The 20,415-nt window shown below is 35.9% G+C and overlaps 2 protein-coding genes across 4 annotated transcripts in view; one reads left to right on the top strand and one right to left on the bottom strand.

The window, feature by feature from the left end:
• The window catches only part of LOC127946244 (gamma-1-syntrophin-like), a 41,152-nt gene extending 29,753 nt beyond the window's left edge, over positions 1-11,399 (bottom strand). For all 3 annotated transcript variants that reach the window (XM_052542693.1, XM_052542695.1, XM_052542694.1), the window contains exon 1: positions 11,094-11,399. The gene's annotated coding sequence lies outside the window, so the exon portion shown is untranslated. The remainder of the gene's footprint in view (positions 1-11,093) is intronic.
• Positions 11,400-15,569: 4,170 nt separating this feature from the next.
• Positions 15,570-18,217, top strand: LOC127946249 (zinc finger protein SNAI2-like). Its single transcript, XM_052542700.1, has 3 exons — positions 15,570-15,791; positions 16,506-17,012; positions 17,147-18,217. The coding sequence occupies exons 1-3, from the start codon at positions 15,713-15,715 to the stop codon at positions 17,326-17,328; spliced, it is 768 nt and encodes a 255-aa protein (XP_052398660.1). The 5' UTR covers positions 15,570-15,712; the 3' UTR covers positions 17,329-18,217.
• The last annotated feature ends 2,198 nt before the right edge of the window (positions 18,218-20,415 follow it).

Raw genomic sequence — 20,415 nt, 5'->3', positions numbered from 1 at the left:
ATTAGTGAACTCTCCTGGACCACTAAACTTCTGCGTTTTTCGCTGGCTGACATCTTTAACCTTTTCTTTGATAAAATGCCGCAGTTGTAATTATATATCTTGGCTGATGCTGTAAAACAGTTTATTGTGGTCTCCACCAGGAGCTCATGTACTTATCACCATCATAATGGCCAGACCGTTGGACCGCCACAAAAGCTATTCATTTCTGCAAGAAATGATGCAACAGCAACTCAAAGTGTTTCAGTTTTTTACTGAGCAGATCGAGACGCAAATTACAGAAAAACGTTCTGGCAGTATCCATGGAAATGTTTTCAGGGCACAACAGTGCAAGCGTTTCACTCACATTTGCGACTTTAAATAGAAGAGTATTGTAAAACGTATTGAGAAGCATGTGCGAGAGTCCTTAAAGGGATAGGTCATCTAAAATGAAAATTATGTCATCATTTACTCACCCGTATGTTGTTACAAACCTGCATGAGTTTCTTCATGCTATTGAATGCACAGGAAGATATTTTGAAGAATGTTGGGAACCAAACAGTTAGAGGTAGCCATTGACTTCCATCATATTTTTCCCAATACTATTGAAGTCAATGGGTACAATCAACTATTTGGTTACTAACATTCTTCAGAATGTCTTCTTTTGTGTTTGGATGACGGAAGAAACTCATACAGGTTTGGAACAACCTGACGGTGAGTAAATGATGCAAGAACTTTCATTTTTGGGTGAACTATCCCTTTAAAGAGACTTTGAAGTCCAAAATAAGTGCCTCAATCCATCATAAAAAGTGCTCCACATGGCTCTGCAGGGTTAATAAAGGCTTTCTGAAACAAAGCGATGTGATTTGTAAGAAAAATTACCATATTTAAAACTTTATAAACCATAATCTCTAGCTTCCCTTAATTGTATTTCAGCTTAAAAAATGCAGGTTTAATACATTTTAGGTCATAAATATCTTAAATAGTATGAATAATGTCTTATAATATCAGGAGGTCTTAAATTCAAATCATGAATCCCAATACAACCTAATGTGATTATTAAACTTCAAAACGCTATGATTTACATGTTTCAGAGTAAAAACATTGCACTGTTGCACATTTTATAGTATTGAAAACAATGTATACTCTGAATTTATGCCAATACATTATTTATGATTAATGAATAATATGAAAATGTTTACTTTTGGTGTTTATATTGCTATAACAAGCATTAGCTAAGGACGTACATTTCAAAATAAGAGTCCCTGTGTATTTGTGGCTTGTTTATAATTAAAAGACCTGCATTATGCATTCAATTTCCTCCTAATTATTAAACTGTATTGGGCATTTAATTCAACATAAACTCTTCTGTCTGGGCTGTTAGTATCATAATTGTGTCAATACTTTTACAAGTAACAGGACAATAATTTGTTTATTACAGTATATATAGTTGAGACAGTTTAAGGCATAACTATAAATAATTCATTATTATTAAATACAGTTTGAAGCATATATATATATATATATATATATATATATATATATATATATATATATATATATATATATATATATATATATATTTGTTTTTAATAAATGCATTTTTTATTTGAAATGTCTCCTTGCATTTTTTTTTTAATCAATTTTCATTGCAGTTTTTAATGCGCTCCTAAAATTAAACATATTTCAACACAAGTGCTCCTAGGGAAAATTATAAGCATCAAGCGCTGGTATTTGATAAATGCAACTGCACATAAAAACACACTCTGATATAAACCTTGCTGGCATGAGGAGCTGACTAACCGTATATGCAGTTAATGTTTCCTTTAGGAATGAATCTAATCTTCCCACGAACACCCGCATACACTCAGAAACAAGAAGTCAAACGGCTGGCTCACCACGCTGCTGTCTGTGACGCTGATGCCCTATCAAGGCTGATGTTTTTCGCAGGGTTTCTCTCAAGCAGGTGAGTGAACATGCTCCCATGAGATGTCAGCCAGAAAACCACATTTTATCTGTGTATTTCACAGACAAGACACAGAGAGAGCAAACGCACTCACACTGCTCTGTGCACTGGGCATTTCCACTGCCTGGAAACCAGACAAAACCACCACTGCAGTGCCACGCTTCAAAGTGATTTTCAACCGTAGCGTTTGTTGAAATAACACGGTTGTTTTCTATTTGATATTACACATCAAATGAGCTTATATTTGCTAAATTATATTGCAAGATGTATTCACATTGCTTTATTTCAGCAAGCAACCAAAACAATAAATTATCTGAAGCCTATATTTACTATTAGAAGACCATATCACAGCAACAAAAGTAATGCAAAAAAACGTTTTCAGCCTGCACTTATAAACAACAAAAGCATCACAACTCTGTACCAAGGGTACCATTGCTGTACCTCGGGGGTACCACCCCAGCGACGAGCTATTTGTACCCTCAAAGGTACATATTTGTACCTAAAAGGCACAAACTGCAGGGGTACTTCTTTGTACCCATAAATATGGTACAAGTTTGTTCCCCTTGGTGGTACTGCCCCAGCGACGAGCATTTGTACCTTTTTTTGTCTTTTCTGTACCTTTATTTCTGAGAGTGTATAGCAAAATTACTTCCATGTTTTTTGAGCATGATCCATGTTATTCTCTGAACTATTATGTAAATGCATGGGGTAATCATAAGGTAATCAGTTGGATGGTATATATCATTACCAGAAAATCACAAGTTTGATTCCATTAATGTTCCAATTTCTTCTAGATGGAAATTAGATTAATTGGATAGCAAAAAGAGACTTTTATGAGCAAATTTCATGCTTGCCCAACAATGCCTCAAAATGTGCCAGATTAAAGTGCCCATACTATGGGTTATGAAAGGTTCATATTTTGGTTTTGGGAGTCCCCAACAACAGGTTGACATACATGCAAGCTCAAAAAACACTTTCATTGTCTTAAAATATGCATTTATTTTTACCTTACTTGATCAACAACTCATTCTTCCAAACCCCTCCTTTGCATGATGCTAATCTGCAGCAATTGGTCCGATTGTTCTCATTTTAATATCATTGTTACATTACATTACATTAATGCTTTTATCCAAAGCAAGTTACAATTGCTATATATGTCAGAGGTTGCACGCCTCTTGTGCAACTTGGTGTCTCACAGTGGATTCAAACCCAGGTCTCTCAAACCAAAGGCATGTGTCTTATCCACTACGCCAACACCACAACATTGTGCCTGTAATGTCTGATAAACCAGCGTTTGTGAGTGCAGTGCTGCTTTGTGTACAGCGTTAAAACTGCTATTTTACTGCTCCAAAAGCGGCACCTAATGGCAAAAATTTTTTTGCATTTTTATTTCGGACCAACAAGTGGACGGGCAATATTCTAATGTTGCATGATGAAGTCAATATGAAACATGACGGATTCGTTTAAAAAATGACTCATTTCAATGATTCAGAGTCTACATTTTCTTTTGAGAGACAATAACTTTATACACGGTGCACTTTCAGATTTAAAACTTTACAGAGCTGTGTTGCACACTGCATGAAAGGTAATTAAAAAAAAATCATTATAGGGGCACTTTAAGATTAAAAAAATACAAATAAATTAAAGGTCAACATCTCAACATTTGTCTAATATATTACCATCTATAAAGTTATATTTAATTTGTAATTTCTCAGCCAATTATCTCTATAAGTCTAAATTATTCATGATATCCACATTATTGTTATAACACTATACTCTCACTGTATCAACGATTGTCTAATTTATTTAATTAATAAACACATGTTTATATTTTATTATTACCATAATTGTTTTTAATTACAAATATGATTACTTTAATATCTAAATTTTTTTCTGAAATTATTACTTTTATTAAAATATAGAATATAATAAATTGTAAATATAAAAATAATATGTATTAATATAATATAAATACATCCCAGTTCTACCTTAAGAAGATAACTCAGAATTTATAAAAGAACAACCAAAGTCTGAAAACTACAATAATCAAGAAATGATTTGGTCACAAACTTTCAAGCTTGAAGTAATGATAGAAATGTCATACTGACTCAGATCTGTTAGACCTGATCAAGTGTTTCTCAGCTTTTGCTTTTTTGACCCTGTTGCTCTGTTTAATAGGCTTAGGGCAAGCAATGCAAAGGTCACTACAGAGAGCCTGGACACGGCGTTACGCTTGATTAAAGTTTCATCTCAGCTTCATCCCTTCACATTATCCCGCTCTGACATCTCATTGCTAAAATCAACCCTTTCCTGCTTAGCCCTCATTAGTTAATACACTGGCGAGACCCGCCGGCATTGATCACCAAACCACATCGACATATAGGCAACAATGGGAATGAGGCTCGGTAAATTAGCAAATGGCAGATTTATAGACTCAAGTCCTGACCTCTCTTTCCATGACGGATGACTTTTGGTGAGGCAGTGCTTGAAAGCGCAGAGGAGGTGCCAGAAGAAACCTAATGGACACATGAGACTCATCACAGCAACAAAGATGGGTAATTACTGCCGCTGTCAGAGCCAGCCATACCGTGCATTCAAGAACAAGACAAAGTTTGGTGTGTTTATGAGTTAGCAGCCTTTCTCTTCAATTGTCAGCGAGACCAGCCCATTAAAAACACAATAAATTAGCTGTGTTGACAGGAGACTAACTGGCACACATTAGTAAACATAATGAGTGCCGCTGAGGGGGATATCTTGCGTTTCTGATAACAATCAAGATGAATATTAATAAGCATGGACCTAATTTTGTTAGAAATGCAACAACTGACAGAATTTAGAATATGAAATCTTATAGAAACACTAGCAAAAGTCTTTTTTAAGCATGCATAGCATAGTAACGTGATATTTCAATGTGTGATCATAGAGCTGCACGAGTAATCTTGATGTAAACAAACATGAAGTGACGTGACGTAAGCTAAGTATTGTGTCCCATACTCAGAATCTGTGCTCTGCACTTAAAGGGATAGTTCACCCAAAAATGAATATTAGCCCATGATTTACTCACCTTCGGGGCATCCTAGGCGTATCTGACATTCCTCTTTCAGATGAACACATTTGCAGTTATAAATGTCCTGGCTGTTCCAAGCTGTATAATTGCAGTGAATGGTTCCCGATTTTGAAGCCGAAAAAAGTGCATCCGTCCATCATAAAACTACTCCACACGATTCATCTGAAAGAGGAATGTCAGATACGCCTAAAATGCCCTGAGGGTGTGTAAATCATAGGTTAATTTTCATTATTTTTTGGGTGAACACACACACTCAGCAGTGAGTAGTGAACACACACCAAGAGAGCAGTCGCACCCAGGATTCAGTGCCTTGTTTATATCTAATATGTATATTTTACTTTATTTTAGCATTACATTACATTTAGATTACATTTACATTACATACATACAGTACATTTAAAAATAATTACTTTACTTTTTTAAGAAATATATATATATATATATATATATATATATATATATATATATATATATATATATATATATATATATATATATATATATATATATATATATACAGTACAGACCAAAAGTTTGGAAACATTACTATTTTTAATGTTTTTGAAAGAAGTTTCTTCTGCTCATCAAGCCTGCATTTATTTGATCAAAAATACAGAAAAAAATGTAATATTGTGATATATTATAACAATTTAAAATAATTGTTTTTACATTTATTATACTTTAAATGATCATTTATTTCTGTGATGCAAAGCTGAATTTTTAGGATCATTATCACATGATCCTTTAGAAATCATTCTAATATGATGATTCATTATCAAAGTTGAACACAGCTCTGCTGCTTAATATTTTTTTCAGAACATGTGATACTTTTGTAGGATACTTTGATGAATAAAAAGTAAAAAAAAAAAAAAAAAAGCTATGTTTTTTAAAATATAAATATTTTGTAATAACAATATACACTACTGGTCAGAAAATTTAAGAAAATATATTATTAGAATATATATTATTAGAATTGTTTTATTATTTTGAATAAATGCAGTTCGTTTGAACCTTTTATTGATCAAATATATTAGACAGCAGAACTGTTTCCAACACTCATAATAAATCAGAATATTAGAATGATTTCTAAATGATCATGTGACTGATGTTACATGTGACACTGAAGATTGGAGTAATGATGCTGAAAATTCAGCTTTGCATCACAGGAATAAATTAATTTTTTAAAAGTATATTCAAATAGAATACTATTATTTTAAGTTGTAATAATATTTTACAATATTACAGTTTTTTCTGTATTTTTGATTAAATAAATGCAGGCTTGATGAGCAGAAGAAACTTCTTTCAAAAACATTAAAAATAGTCATGTTTCCAAACTTTTGGTATGTACTGTATATAAAATAAATATACTGTAAATATATAGTAAATATATTTATATATGAATATACTATAAAATACAACATGCAGTCATTATGAATATGATAGGTTCCATGGAACTAAAGAAATTAAAGAACACAGAGATAGAAATAAGCAGTTCACATCTCAGATCTAGAGTTTACAGAGGCTGAAAAAACTCAATGAGGCTTGGTGCTAAAAACTGCCGTGCTGTCCTTGAATGCTGTACTTAACCCTCAGCTGCTCGAAAGATGCTGGAACTTAGCATCAGTGCAAGTGTGAAAGAGAAAGCAAAGAGAGTTTATTATTCATGACCTATTACTTTACATTCTCACCACCTGGCCGCTCAGTCCCAATGCACTGAAAACCCACGGATGACGCTGAGCTTAATGATGATGGAAACAGCGAGCGCTCCTCATTCCCAAACCAATCACGTCTCTAAAGGTGCTGCATCATTTTGAGGCATTCCAAGGGGCGGTTCTGTGTTTGTGGAAACACCCATTTTCAAGCCAATAAAATGCAAGGGTCAGGAATCAACTAAACAGCCCTACAGCATGACAAAATGGGGTCTGTTCTGGAAAACAAGCAGTCTAACCTCCAAAACATGAAGTATCAGCCAAGAAGCAAGGATCATCTGGCAACAAAAGGCTGAGTTTATTATTGTGTGTGCTTGACAAGAATGAATGAGCATGACTGCTTGAAGCTGTTGTTCACTTTTGACTTTGACCATCCTTGCATGAATTGCAAACAAACTGCACGCTCTGAAACAACCATATGCTCCATGACAATCTGCATCCAAATAAAGAAACACACATCCTTGCACACTTTACGGCTCAGTGACCGTGCAGACACAAACAGTGTATGTAGAATATTTCAGAAAAAAATATTTCTGCATGTTGTGTTTTTCTCCAGCATATTCCAACATTGCTACAGAGGAGAGCGGGGTAAGCTGTGTCACTTTTGACTTGGGCTCTAGTCCAGCAGAAATTGGATTAAATGAATACACCTAACTATATTGCAGGATGTATGCTATCAGAAGAAATATACATATTAAAATATATATTTAAAAATATAAATGTTTAGAAAAGTATGGGAAAATTGACATTTATAGTGAAAATATAATCTTTACCATTTAATTTATTTATTTCTTTAAATGCAATCTAATGCATATTCTAATATGAATGTATTATTGGTAACACTTTACAATAAGTTTTGGTTTTGTTAGTTATTATGAACTAGCAATGAGCAGTACTTATGAAGCATTTATTAATCTTAGATTATGTTCATTTCAACATTTACTAATACATTATTTAAACAAATGGACCTGAGATTGGAACTAAGATGACTTAAAACAAATGGAACTAAGATGACTTAAAAACAATGAACAATTGTATTTTATTAACGTTAACAAAGATGAATAAATACTGTAGCAAATATATTGATTATTGTTCCGTTAATATGCATTAACTAATGTGACCTTATAGTAAAATGTTACCATTATGCACATTATTCACATTTACGTTTACGTTCATGCTAAAATTCAAAATATATATGAATGTAATGAATCAATATTTTGCATTAGTATTTGTATTAGTATTGGTCAAAAACTGTACATGTTTTAAACTTATAATTATATTTCAATCTTTAGAAGTTTATTTTAAATAAAATGCAATTTACCTGCAATGTTGAAAATTTACTGAGATTTTCTAAAAAATATAAATAAAAATATGGTCAGGTGACAAAGAATTATGCACAGTTTGTCTGATTAATGGGGTGAAACAGACACTTTTTACCTCACTCTTCCCTACACCACATGCATTCAAACTCCACACTCATATGTGCTTATTTAAAATTTGCGTTCAAAACCATGCACATTAATAGTGAAAAAGTCCTGTTTATGCTGATGTAACAGCTTCCACTCTTCTGAGAAGTCTTTTTATTAGATGCACAGCTGCTGTTCAAGAAATGGTCAGGAATCAGTAACCCATGCTATTATGGATGCACTTATTCAGAATAATGTTCATGCAAGACATTTTTGACTGACATAGAAAGTGTTATATTCTATGCACTGACGATTTTAATGGCAGTGTTGCATTAGAGCACACACACTATTTATAATTTAGCCCAGAGAGCACCAGCACCAAAGCGCACCGTTATCATCATATACCGCTCTTATACACACCCCTATCGTTTTCATTGCTTTCTTTTAGCTTGTTCCACAGAAATCTCTGCTGTTACAGAAGCCTCGCCATCTGTCTCATCACATTTTATGAGAAAGGTCTGCTGGATGCTTCCGCTGCCTAATGGATCACTTAGAGCACTTGTCTGTTACTATTCAGGGTGCGCTGGGTAACCTTGAATGCTGCCACTGCTGTGACTGCAAGTGAGGCAAAATGATCAACCGTGCACTGCAGGCGTGAGCAAAGATTTGACTGATCTCCGGGTGGTTCTCTAGTGGGTCTGAAACAAAGTGACAAAGTGACAAAGTATGGTAACCCATACTCAGAATTCATGCTCTGCATTTAACCCATCCAAAGTGAACACACACACACACCGTGAACACACACTCGGAGCAGTGTGCAGCTGCATGAATGAAGAAGAGAGCATGAAAGTATACTCTTAAAGGAATAATTCACCCAAAACTGAGAACTTGCTGAAATACTACTCACCCACAGACCATATAAGATGTAGATGAGTTAGTTTCTTCATCAGAAAAGATTTGGGAAAATGTAGCATTACATCACTTGCTCACCAATGGATCCTCTGCAGTGAATGGGTGCCGTCCAAAAGCAATCCACACGACTCCAGTCCATCAATTAATGTCTTGTGAAGTGAAAAGTTGCACATTTGTAAGAAACAAATCCATCATTAAAGGGATAGTTCACCCAAAGATGAAAATTAACCCATTATACTCACCCTCCAAGGCATCCAAGGTGTATATGACTTTCTTCTTTTTGGTTGAACTATCCCTTTAAGATATATCCCCTTTGTTTCAAACCATTGCTTCTAGCTAAACATGAGTCCTCTGTCCGTAATGTTGCTTTCTCCAGTGAAAAATGTGTCTCGTCTTAATTAAGCAGAGAAATATGCACCAATCAACACCATTTACAAGCAAAAACAGTCCGAAACTATTCTAAACAAATTGGTATTTTGGCCAATTTCATACAAACACAAAACCTTTCTCTTCACCAGATGTTAACTGATGGACTGGAGTGGTGTGGATTACTTGTGGATCATTGTGATGTTTTTATCAGCTGTTTGGACTCTCATTCTGACGGCACCCATTCACTGCAGAGGACCCAGTGGTGAGCAAGAGATCATAATGCTAAATTTCTCCAAATCTGTTATCTGCATCTTGGATGGCCTGAGAGTGCATAAATATTCACCAATTTCCTTAAAAAAATCTAAAGGTATAGAAACCTTTATGTTTGTCTGTATAAGACAGATCAAGCATTAAATATTAATTAAATGCATATGGATATTTATAGTATGTCTCTCAATAGAATTTAACCTTTATCACCTCAGAAATCATGTCTATGAATGTTTATAACAACATAAACTCTATTACCAACTCGAAATATTCCTACAGTCTTGACAAAATAGCTCAAGACAATGACTCAACTCCCTATTTACCTGTCTTCATATAATTTTCTGGGTGGGTTGAGGAATACATCTGAGAGTTTTCCTTTTGTTTGCTCTATATCAAACCATGAAACACAAGACAGGCTTAAGAAAGAAAGACATCTTTTTAGGTATGGAAAGCCACAAGACATTCGCCAGCTGTCTGCAGGTCGCATTCGGGTTGAGTCAACGACGCACACAACACAGTCACTCCTCCCTCGACACGACAAACCATTATCACTCTATTTAAACAGTGTTTCGTGTAAATGAGGCACTATAGGGTGTATGTGCATGAGAACAATCTGTCGTAGATGATGATGGCAAAACATTATGATAATGCTGGCCTGTTTATGTTAAAGAATGCAGGCGGTTCTGTCCTCCTTCTAGTTATCTGCTTAGTAAAGCGAATGAAATATGTAATTGATATAATGGATATCAATGTGAACACATGCAACACACAGATGAATCCCAACGAAAAAGATGTCAGCTGACCGAGTAACACTTGGACACTTGTGGTGCTAATTCAGCTTTAAAGCAGCTTTGCCATGTCAGATATTAACAAGCTATGTCATATTTACATGTTTATTTAAATGAATTATTCAATCACATTAAACTGAAGACAAATTGGGTGCTTGAGGGCATGCAAACCCTTAATTAAAAATGATGGGCGTCCCTAAACACTCATCTTTGAAGGGCTGCCAGCCCAAGAACAATTTGATAGACAATGTTTGGATGAGAACAAGGATGCATGTGTTTTATTGCACCTGATGTGAAAAGAAGATCTGACACAGCAAAACGTGCATAAGCAGGCTGTTCTGTGCTCCAGCATCTCTAATGCAGCATCAAAGGCTTCACACACTCATCTGTGTTCTTAAGTTTAGGCAACAAAGCTTCGTTTTTAGATCATTTGGATTGGTGTTCACGTGAGATACTAAATCTCACTCCTTCATTTGTCCTCTCTCCATAATTAGATCTGTCTGAATGGTGGTGACTAATCTTGTTAGAAACACTTATCAGAAAAGCTTACCAAATGACTGGTCAGTTAAAATATGTGCATCTATTGTATTGCATTAGATGGAAATCCCAGTACTGCTAGTTATAAAAGCTTACCTGATATTCAACTAACAGGTGGTAAATTGCAATTGGTTCCTCTCATTCAAGTTCACAGTTCTTCCATCCCTCTTGCATTTGTCATCACTGTCTATATGAAAACGAGTGATCAGCCTCCAGATCATAACGACCACTAATGCACAGTCTCCATCCGCAACCGCTTGGCGAAATATTCCAAAGCGAGTCCTTTAAACTTGCTCTTAGTATATATTCCCACAGCAGGCGAGACACATCTGTCGGCTTGTTCTCCAGCATCCTCTGCAATCCGAGCCATGCAGGTTTCCATCTACATATCTTCCGCTGTCGCTAGGCATCCTGAGCAATAATAATGACCGGCTGAAAACCACAAGTAGCGATGTCCGATTCGCGAGCGAACGGTTCTTTGAACCGATTCTTCTAAATGATTCTCTCGAGCCGATTCGCAAAGCGCGTGAAAGCGAAATAACTCGGATGTAGGAGAACTTTGACATTTTTTTCGAAATGAAACGGCACTCACTGCATCTGCGCAATATATACTGTACACTGTCTTTTATTTTTACTATTTAAAACAACATAATCTCATGATTTAGTAACCAATGTGATTTCAGTGGAAATAAATATGGTTCAGAATTTTTCAGTTTTGATTAAAAAAAAATGTCATTGCTTTCTGGTCAAACAATGACAGACTGAAAAAAAAACACTGATATTACAGTTTATTCGTCACACTAAAAATCAATAGACAAACTGAGTGCACCAGTCTAGGACACATGCAGTGCACACGCACGCTAAAATTGAGTCACTTTGTATCATTCATGCACATCTTGCCAGATGTAAAAGCCATCTGCATATTGGAAATGTGCAAAACATAATGCATCATACTTAATAAGAAAAGTAGAGAAGTATGCTATTTTTTCCAAACAGGCTAATACCATTCTTCGTAATTTTGCATTACTATGTAGAATGCAGTGAATGTAGCAATAGTATAGCCTACATTATATATAAGAATTCAGCTAGCAGTATTCTTCCAATGTTTTGAATTAGAACAACATACGAAACAACGCGATATAGGCTTACCTATACAAAATGGCTAATTTTTTAGTAACTCGGCATTTATCTATAAATTAAAAATTAAAATAAAACCCCAAGCAGGGACATCCGCAAACATTTGCAAGCGAGGACTCAATCAATCAATTTGTGGTTTTGTGTTTTGAACCGGTTCATTTGAAACAAACATTTGAAAGAATCGACTCTCTAAAAGAACCGAACGTCCGAATCACAGGCGCTTTACACGTCTCTCTCTCTCTGTCTCTCTCTCTCTCTCTCATCTGCCTTTTCGTTCCGTCAGTGTTGACTGACGCTAAGCATCCGTCCGTTTTAGTCTGAATATATTAGCAGAATATTTAGAGCTGAGGGGGTAATGCGGTGCACAAACGCACGAGATGGGGGCACAAGCTCCATCCTGTGCGTGCTTCTCAATGCGGTATTATTTGGTGAAGGAGGCAGAGGAACCCACAGACTCTACGAGAACATTCCCCACAAAGCTTTACATAACCAATGATGTTTCTACACAACATTACAAATTAGGCTACCAGAGATATTTCAGTTTTAGCAATGCCTCTGCATACTGTTTAAGTGAGTATACAATAGTCGGTAATAGCCTATGCAGTCAGCATCTTCTCTATATGCTGAGTTTTTTTTTTTTTTTTTACTTTCTTTTTATCCATCACTGACATGCAAATTATAATTTTAAAAAGGATAATTAACTTTGCCTCATAAGTAATAGCACCCTTTCTTTCTTTCTACTGGATTCTCCATTGATTTTCAGTATGCAGGATATAGGTGTTGAACATCTGGGCTGATAGTGAAAAGGTTACAGTTGTGACTACCACAATAGGTTATCCGTGAGCAATCTCCATTGTGCGTTTGAGTAAAGCACTTAACCTCAGGTTGCTCCGGAGGGACTGTCTCTGTAATAACTACTGTACGTCGCTTTAGATAAAAGCATCTGCTACAATGACCTGCTTACACAGTCTCCACAGCAGAATAACATTAACAAGAAACATACATTAGGTCATCAAACATACTACAGGATATCTATTCCCATTGCATTTGATCTAGAAAGGCTGTTATAGGAAATCTCTTGAACCAGAGGTTGTGAAGGAGCCTGATTGTGCCATGCTCACATTTATTTCCCCTGTCTCAGCAAACACAATCCAGTCTCTGTTCGTCCATACATTTATCAGGCCCTGTGTGATTGGAGTCAACAATGCATGTACAAACACTTGTCAAGACTGGTTGACATAATAGCAAATTACAGCAATCATTAAAAATGCAATACTGTATTATTATTTCATAGAAATTATGCAATAATTGCAATATATATGCAATATTTATTCAGTATAGGTTTTACTGCAACAAAACAAAGAAAATAGTGCGAAACTATATTTTTTACTGTGCTTATACTGTCAAACACCCAGAGAAATATAGAAAAATGTATTTGTGTCATTGAGAACAGAGAAATGAATGCCCTTGCTTTCACTGCGCAGTGAACAAAGGATACTACCTCATTTCTGTAATTAGTTTTGGCAGATAAGAAATCTGTCTTACAATTAAAAATTCCCCCAGAAGAGGAAGAAATCTGCTTAGCATGCCTGTTTTAATTACTCAAGACATGAGGCCTATTGAGAGGTGCTTCCTTTATATTCACATGACGATGGTTATCTTTTAATCTTCATTTGATGGTTATTGATTTTACCTGTTATTCACTTTTCTAACTCATGCTTCTAACCAGAACAGGATTTTTTTCTGAAAAGAATATGCATCCAAATAAGAAAAAAAAATTAAAGGCCTACAGTTTTCAATCACTCTGTGCCAAATATATATTGTAATCTTTCAGTCTAAGTCTGACTAAAAAGTACACCTTAATCAGGTTATTAAAAGACATTGAATTTATGAAAACAAGACTGTGAGGGATCGACAATCTTTACAATGTTGCAAAGGGTCTAAATCATGCAATTTTCACAGCTCAACTTTCAAAACTGGTTTATGAACTTTTTTATTAAACAACAGTGGGCTACAATCCAGCGCACTGTATTTTTCTCCCTCACAGTTTTCATTACCCATCAAAAATTAAATATGGCGCTTCTCTGATTAAGGTCTATACTGAGCAATTATAACCTATCACCATTAACTCTGAAAACACTCTTTGTCCTGTTTTCACTGAAATACCCATCTAAAAGCAGCTCTCCAATTATGAATCGCTTCTAGAATAGCTACAAGTCTAAATGGAACGAGGTGCTAATGGTTTCTATCAGCATAAAAATGTAGTGATTTTACAACACAATGAATATATTGTGATTCCAAAAAGAAGTTGGACACTCAAGGCACACTTAAAAATGCATTGCATTAGACAACAAAATATAAAACACAGTGGCACATATATATATATATATATATATATATATATATATATATATATATATATATATATATATATATATATATATATATATATATATATATATATAAACAAACAAAATGAGAAGAAGCACATTAGAATGACAAATTTTAAGTTTAACACTCAAGAAATAATAATTAAAAACAGCGCTTTTTTTGGAGTTATGATTGCTCTAATCAACTGGTTTATTGATTGTATGGTCCATCACATAAAATGTATTTAAAGTATTAGGCCTACATTTAATTAACTATAGGTGGATTTTTATGAAGGCCAACACATTTAAAATATTTTGTTTTAACCTTAATTTAGGCTACTTGTCAAACCCTTTTCATTGTTTATACATAGGGAAAAAAATATTACACAAGACCTAATTAACCTTATTTAGAGGCAACTAAATCATGCTCTACTAGAGTTAGTCGCGTGAACACAAGAGGGCGCTAGCAAACTGCGATTAAAATAGACGTGCTTCATCTTGAAGGTTTATATTGGATTTCAGTAAATATGTTTCAATGAAACTCGTAATCCATAATTAAATGTATATGAAATTTATATTTTTTAAAACATCTTTAAAAACGGTTGGATATGAAAACTGACATAACATAGGCTATATTTAAACGTTAGTGAGAGTTGCCAGAATGAACACTTAAGGGGAACAACTAGTAAAATTAAATGCCAGCATAAATACTAATTTTTGTTGTTTTTGTTTTGAATACTCACAAATCAATCAGGACAAAGAGATAACAAGATCTAAATTCCCTTTTAAGAATCAGCATTATTTTTTAAATGAGCTATCCTGCTTTAAACATTCAGGAAAAATTGCATTCCTGTGTGCTTTGACCATCTGTGACAAGTCTGAACATTATTTCATCTCCATACATATCCCTTGCGTGAACACCTGTCTTCCTTTCCATGGCCACCTCAGCCACGCCCCCTATAAGCCACGCCTCTATTTCGATTGGGCCGGAGCTCATGAATATGCACGTATCGAACGCGCTGCTCCTCCCTTTGCACCTGATTGGAAGTATTTACTTGTTTTTTTCACCGAGGTTCTGGAGTTTAAAGCAGATCTGCGCAAGAAGATGAAGCTCTGTCGGACCGAGCAGTAAGGATTTCAGTGATTTGACTTTATACAAGAGAAGAGAGGACATATATATCTGCCAGTCAGCTTTAAACGTATTCCAGGATGCCTCGTTCATTCCTAGTAAAGAAGCATTTCAATGCAGCCAAGAAACCGAATTATAGAGAACTGGACAGTCCAACAGGTAATACATTTGACGTTTCTAACACCTAACCATGATAAGTTGAAGTTAGTTAAACTTTTTAAGTGTTTTGCAAGTCTTCGTTAAAGTTAAGACACTTTGAGTTGCAACACATTAAAAAGTAACTTTTACTGAATTGATCCATTAAAAAAAAAAAAATTATCGATGTCTTTTTACATGAAGACTGAATGTGGACTAAACCGGAATATTTGGCAACCAAACCAAATTATCCTAATGGAAACAGTTTCTGCCGAATTAACTTAAAACTGTTTATTTTCATCCATTTGGATCTTATTCGACCCCTATTTGATCCCACTTTAAGGATTGTTTGCAAAGTTTCTCATTTTAAAATCCAGTGCACATGCTTTAAGATTGTTTTTTGGTGAATGATAACCTGGTATCAGTTTTGTAGAAGTATCATCTGAATGTAACTCCATGCAAAGTTAATTAAATGGGTGTTTGGTGCATAACATTTAACTAGAGTTTATTATCAAAAGTATATAACTGCTCTAGGGAAAGCATATTAAAATAAAAATAAAACTTTTTATAAGTATAAAAAAATACATTTTCTCAATAAATATGGCCATAAAAAGAAAATGCATTTAAAATAATTTCAAATGTAAGAATATTGCATGTAACTTCTTAAGTATTTTATGTCAAGTACCCAAATACTGATCCCAGTGAACTAATACGCTTGCATTTCCCTTTTTATTGCAGTGTTTATTTCTCCATATGTCTTAAAAACCCTCCCGGTGCCTGTTATACCTGAAGTGTTAAGCCCGGTGTCGTACAACCCCATTACAGTTTGGACTACCAGCAACCTGCCCCTGTCACCCCTGCCCAGTGACCTGTCCCCCATCTCCGGATACCCCTCGTCCTTCTCCGATACATCCTCTAATAAAGACCACAGCGGTTCGGAGAGCCCCAGAAGCGATGAAGATGAGCGGATACAGTCGACTAAACTGTCAGACGCTGAGAAGTTTCAGTGCAGTTTGTGCAACAAGTCCTACAGCACGTATTCCGGACTCATGAAACACAAGCAGCTGCACTGCGACGCACAGACCAGGAAATCATTCAGCTGCAAGTACTGCGAGAAGGAATATGTGAGTCTAGGGGCCCTAAAGATGCACATAAGGACACACACGCTGCCGTGCGTTTGCAAAATGTGCGGGAAAGCTTTCTCCAGACCTTGGTTGCTGCAAGGACACATTAGAACGCACACAGGTGAGAATGCAATTTCTTGTTGCATGCTATGCATTGAATGCTTTTTTTGCACATTTTGTAGTCTTTAATAGTGCTAGACATTGCATTGCATGATGCACTTCAATTTGAGCTGACATGACTCTTGTGTTCATTAGGTGAGAAACCCTTTTCATGCCCCCACTGCAGTCGTGCATTCGCAGACCGGTCCAACCTCCGAGCTCACCTGCAAACTCACTCAGACGTGAAGAAATACCAGTGCAAGAACTGCTCCAAAACGTTCTCCCGCATGTCGCTGCTGCACAAACATGAGGAATCTGGCTGTTGCATTGCACACTGAGACACACACAAACACGTTCACTAAAGTGCCTCCGATCGTGAACACTGATCTTGGATCTGCTCTTCCTGTCAGTTTACTCGTGGTAAACTGGATACGAAGTGCAAAATGCATCCCAAAAGCAAATAAAAAATGCACCGCCCCAGGATCTGAATGAATAAAGCGTTTGTGGAGTCAGATTCCAACCAAGTAAAACTGACCCAAAACAGCCTTTCTGCTTTAAGTTTGGTTCCTGGAGAACATTCGACACCCTCAGAAAGGAAACGGCACAAAAACTGGCGATCTTAATTCATTAACTAAGAAGCCTTTTCATTTCAATGTAAATGCAGATTCATGTGCCCGTCATGTGCCTTCCATTTCAACAGTATTCGCCCTGTCTGGGTCGGGTTGATGTGTACTGTACATTTGTTTACGGATACGTACTATTTGGGAGGTTTTAAATGCGTAGCCTCTCTAATAAGCAATAATTTATAGCGGTTTATGCCTGTGACTGAATGTTAAATGGGTAACGGTCACTTTTTGTTTCTTTTTTTTCTTTTCTGAGAGGTAATCGGTCAGACATTTCACACCATAGATGGTGACACACCAATGAGCTTGAGACCAAAGGAATAATTAATGCCATGTTTTTAAACGGGGAACAAGTGCAAAATGATGTTTTCTTGCATTAAAAGTATTTGAACTGTTGTGCAATCATAACGCAACCACAGATAACCAGCACTCAGACATGCAATACTTTGCCATGTGCCTTTTTTTTATCAGGAACTTCAGAGATTTTGCCATGTAATTGTTTAGTTGAATGTATATGACACTGATTTGATTGTACTTTGTATTGCAAAGTGTAAATGAATGGTATGATTTTGTACAAAAAATAAAATTTACACTTTTTGAATAACTCCGCGATGGTGCATATCAATTTGGCATCCATACTCTTTGGATAGTTCATGCATTACTTTCTTTATCTGTGGAAAGAAGCTATTTAGAAGAATGTTTCTAGGAAAGAAACAATTAAATTAAAAATGAATGGGGTCCAAAACAACACTACTGTTAACAGTATTTCGGGTGAACTATCCTTTAGGCATCCAATAACAATTAGCCTAATGTTTACATGCGCATAAGTCTCTGTAATGACCTGCAAATGAAAAGGCCCTTAACGCCACATTACCAGGAACGTTCTTACCAAAATCTCATGAAAAGTCCTGTGCTCTTGAATCTGTCGATAAAGCATACTGGTTACTTTTTTTAGGCTGAATTAAAAGTTAAAGTTTAGAAATTACAGTTAAACATGGTCACGGGTGATGGAAAGAGCTGGTTTTAATATGGTTTGACTCATTCCCACAGTTAACATGCATTGTGGAAGCTCATCAAAGTACAGTTTTAAGTATTTCATGCTGCAAATGTGTTTGCAGTTACTGTGACAGAAAAAGGAAAGAGCAAGTTGCATGAGCTATCATGCTGGTGGAGATACCATTTTTATTCAGGATTCTACGTTTGTCAGAACCAACTTGAAAAGTCATGGAAATGAAGTGGGCAATAGATGTGGGACGATCACAAGCTGTAGAAGTTTTGTTGTGCATCTCAATGAAATGTCCTCATTTTAAAGTCAGTGGTTTTGTGGCCACATGAACCTGTTCGGCTCCCAAACGAATCCCAAATGCGATACCTCCTCCCAATGTGGATCTTACTCTGCTGCCAATTTCTCTGAAAACTCGGGGTCTCTGAAGGGGCCACTATGGCAATGCCAGACTGGATCTCGCACATCTGAAAGTCCTTTACTGCATTATTACTCAGGAGCCTCATAGTACACAGTGGGAACTCACAGGACAAACATTCAACTACTGAATCTAAATTTGAACTGAAGTAAACGCCTCTTAACTCCTTTGCAAAAACCACCTAAAAATACATTAAAGCAAAACTGATACTATTTGCCTATTACAAACATAAAAATGACAAATGCACTCTACATTTCTTTATGTGTACGAATAAGGAAAAATGAGTGAGTACATGTAGAGGCCTGGTGTGACCACTCACCCTGTAGAAAGGTTTTGGGGAAACACTTGTCTCTTTCATGCTCTGTGGTTTTATCATTCCATGATCTGACTCATGGAAGCACTTTTCCAGGTGTTCACCATGACACACCTCACAATCAGACCTCAGGACCCCCTGTGATGCCATAAAGGTGTTCACATATTCTTGTGGCTTTCTGGAAGTTCAAATAAATACTATGACGTTTTGTGCATAACATTGCCAGATGATCATCATAACAAAACTTGGCACATTATGTAGCTAATAAGTTTCATAGACAACATGAAATCAAATAAGTGGCTTTTAGTTCATCTATCAGCTTCGAGGTCATCTGTAAACCGTTCTTGTCCGATTTCTTTCAGTCGTCGGGAAAACATGTGACAGAAGCTGCTTCTAATGCAGTTTTCAAGAACATGTAATTCAAATCGTTCTAACTCTCTGCTTTTTGTCACATGCTCATTGAACTTTTGACGCCCCACGTCATGTCAGGCCTCTCCCTCACAAGACTAGCATCACCATGGCTCGAGGACAGATCCGACAAGGTTACAAGTACATTATCTTTGTTAGTCTTTCGCTCTCTCTCTCTCTGCAACCTGCTGACTTCACACTAATGCAGCAGCTACTGTAAATGGAACAGATTCAATTAGAAAGCTGGTTGAAGGCCTGTTTGTTCTGGTTAGCGTGTGATAGAAGAAGCCTGACCTGAAGAAAAAGATTCTTCTCTTAGTAGCCTGAAAGGTCCATTCTATTACTGTTAAAGGAACAGTTCACTCAAAAATGAACTTTCTGTCTTCATAGGAATAAAAAGCATTTTAATAACTTTTTTGCACAAATGCACTTTATTGCAAGTCATCTAAAGTCATATTATAGCTATGTGTGAAGAAATAAAAGAAATTAATTCACTGAAAATAGGTCACTATTAACTCTTAACTGGAAATAGAAGTTAGTAGATCTCCAAACTCCAAAGTCAAAAGTGAGTCACATCTGAAATCCAAAATGAGAGGGATAGCTCTCCCAAAAATAAGTATTCAGTCATTAGGTGCGAAATGACTGTCCAAAACCTGTATG

This window comes from Carassius gibelio, chromosome A24 (genome assembly GCF_023724105.1).
Source record: "Carassius gibelio isolate Cgi1373 ecotype wild population from Czech Republic chromosome A24, carGib1.2-hapl.c, whole genome shotgun sequence".
NCBI classification, from domain to species: Eukaryota; Metazoa; Chordata; class Actinopteri; order Cypriniformes; family Cyprinidae; genus Carassius; species Carassius gibelio.
Note: the sequence above shows the minus strand (reverse complement) of the source record. Positions and strands in the feature narration are given on the sequence as shown.

Coding starts and splice junctions, on each gene's coding strand:
- LOC127946249 (XM_052542700.1), top strand. CDS start 15,713: ATGCCTCGTTCATTCCTAGTAAAGAAGCATTTCAATGCAGCCAAGAAA. Junction 15,792..16,505: donor AGAACTGGACAGTCCAACAG/GTAATACATTTG, acceptor TTTTTATTGCAG/TGTTTATTTCTCCATATGTC. Junction 17,013..17,146: donor ACACATTAGAACGCACACAG/GTGAGAATGCAA, acceptor TGTGTTCATTAG/GTGAGAAACCCTTTTCATGC.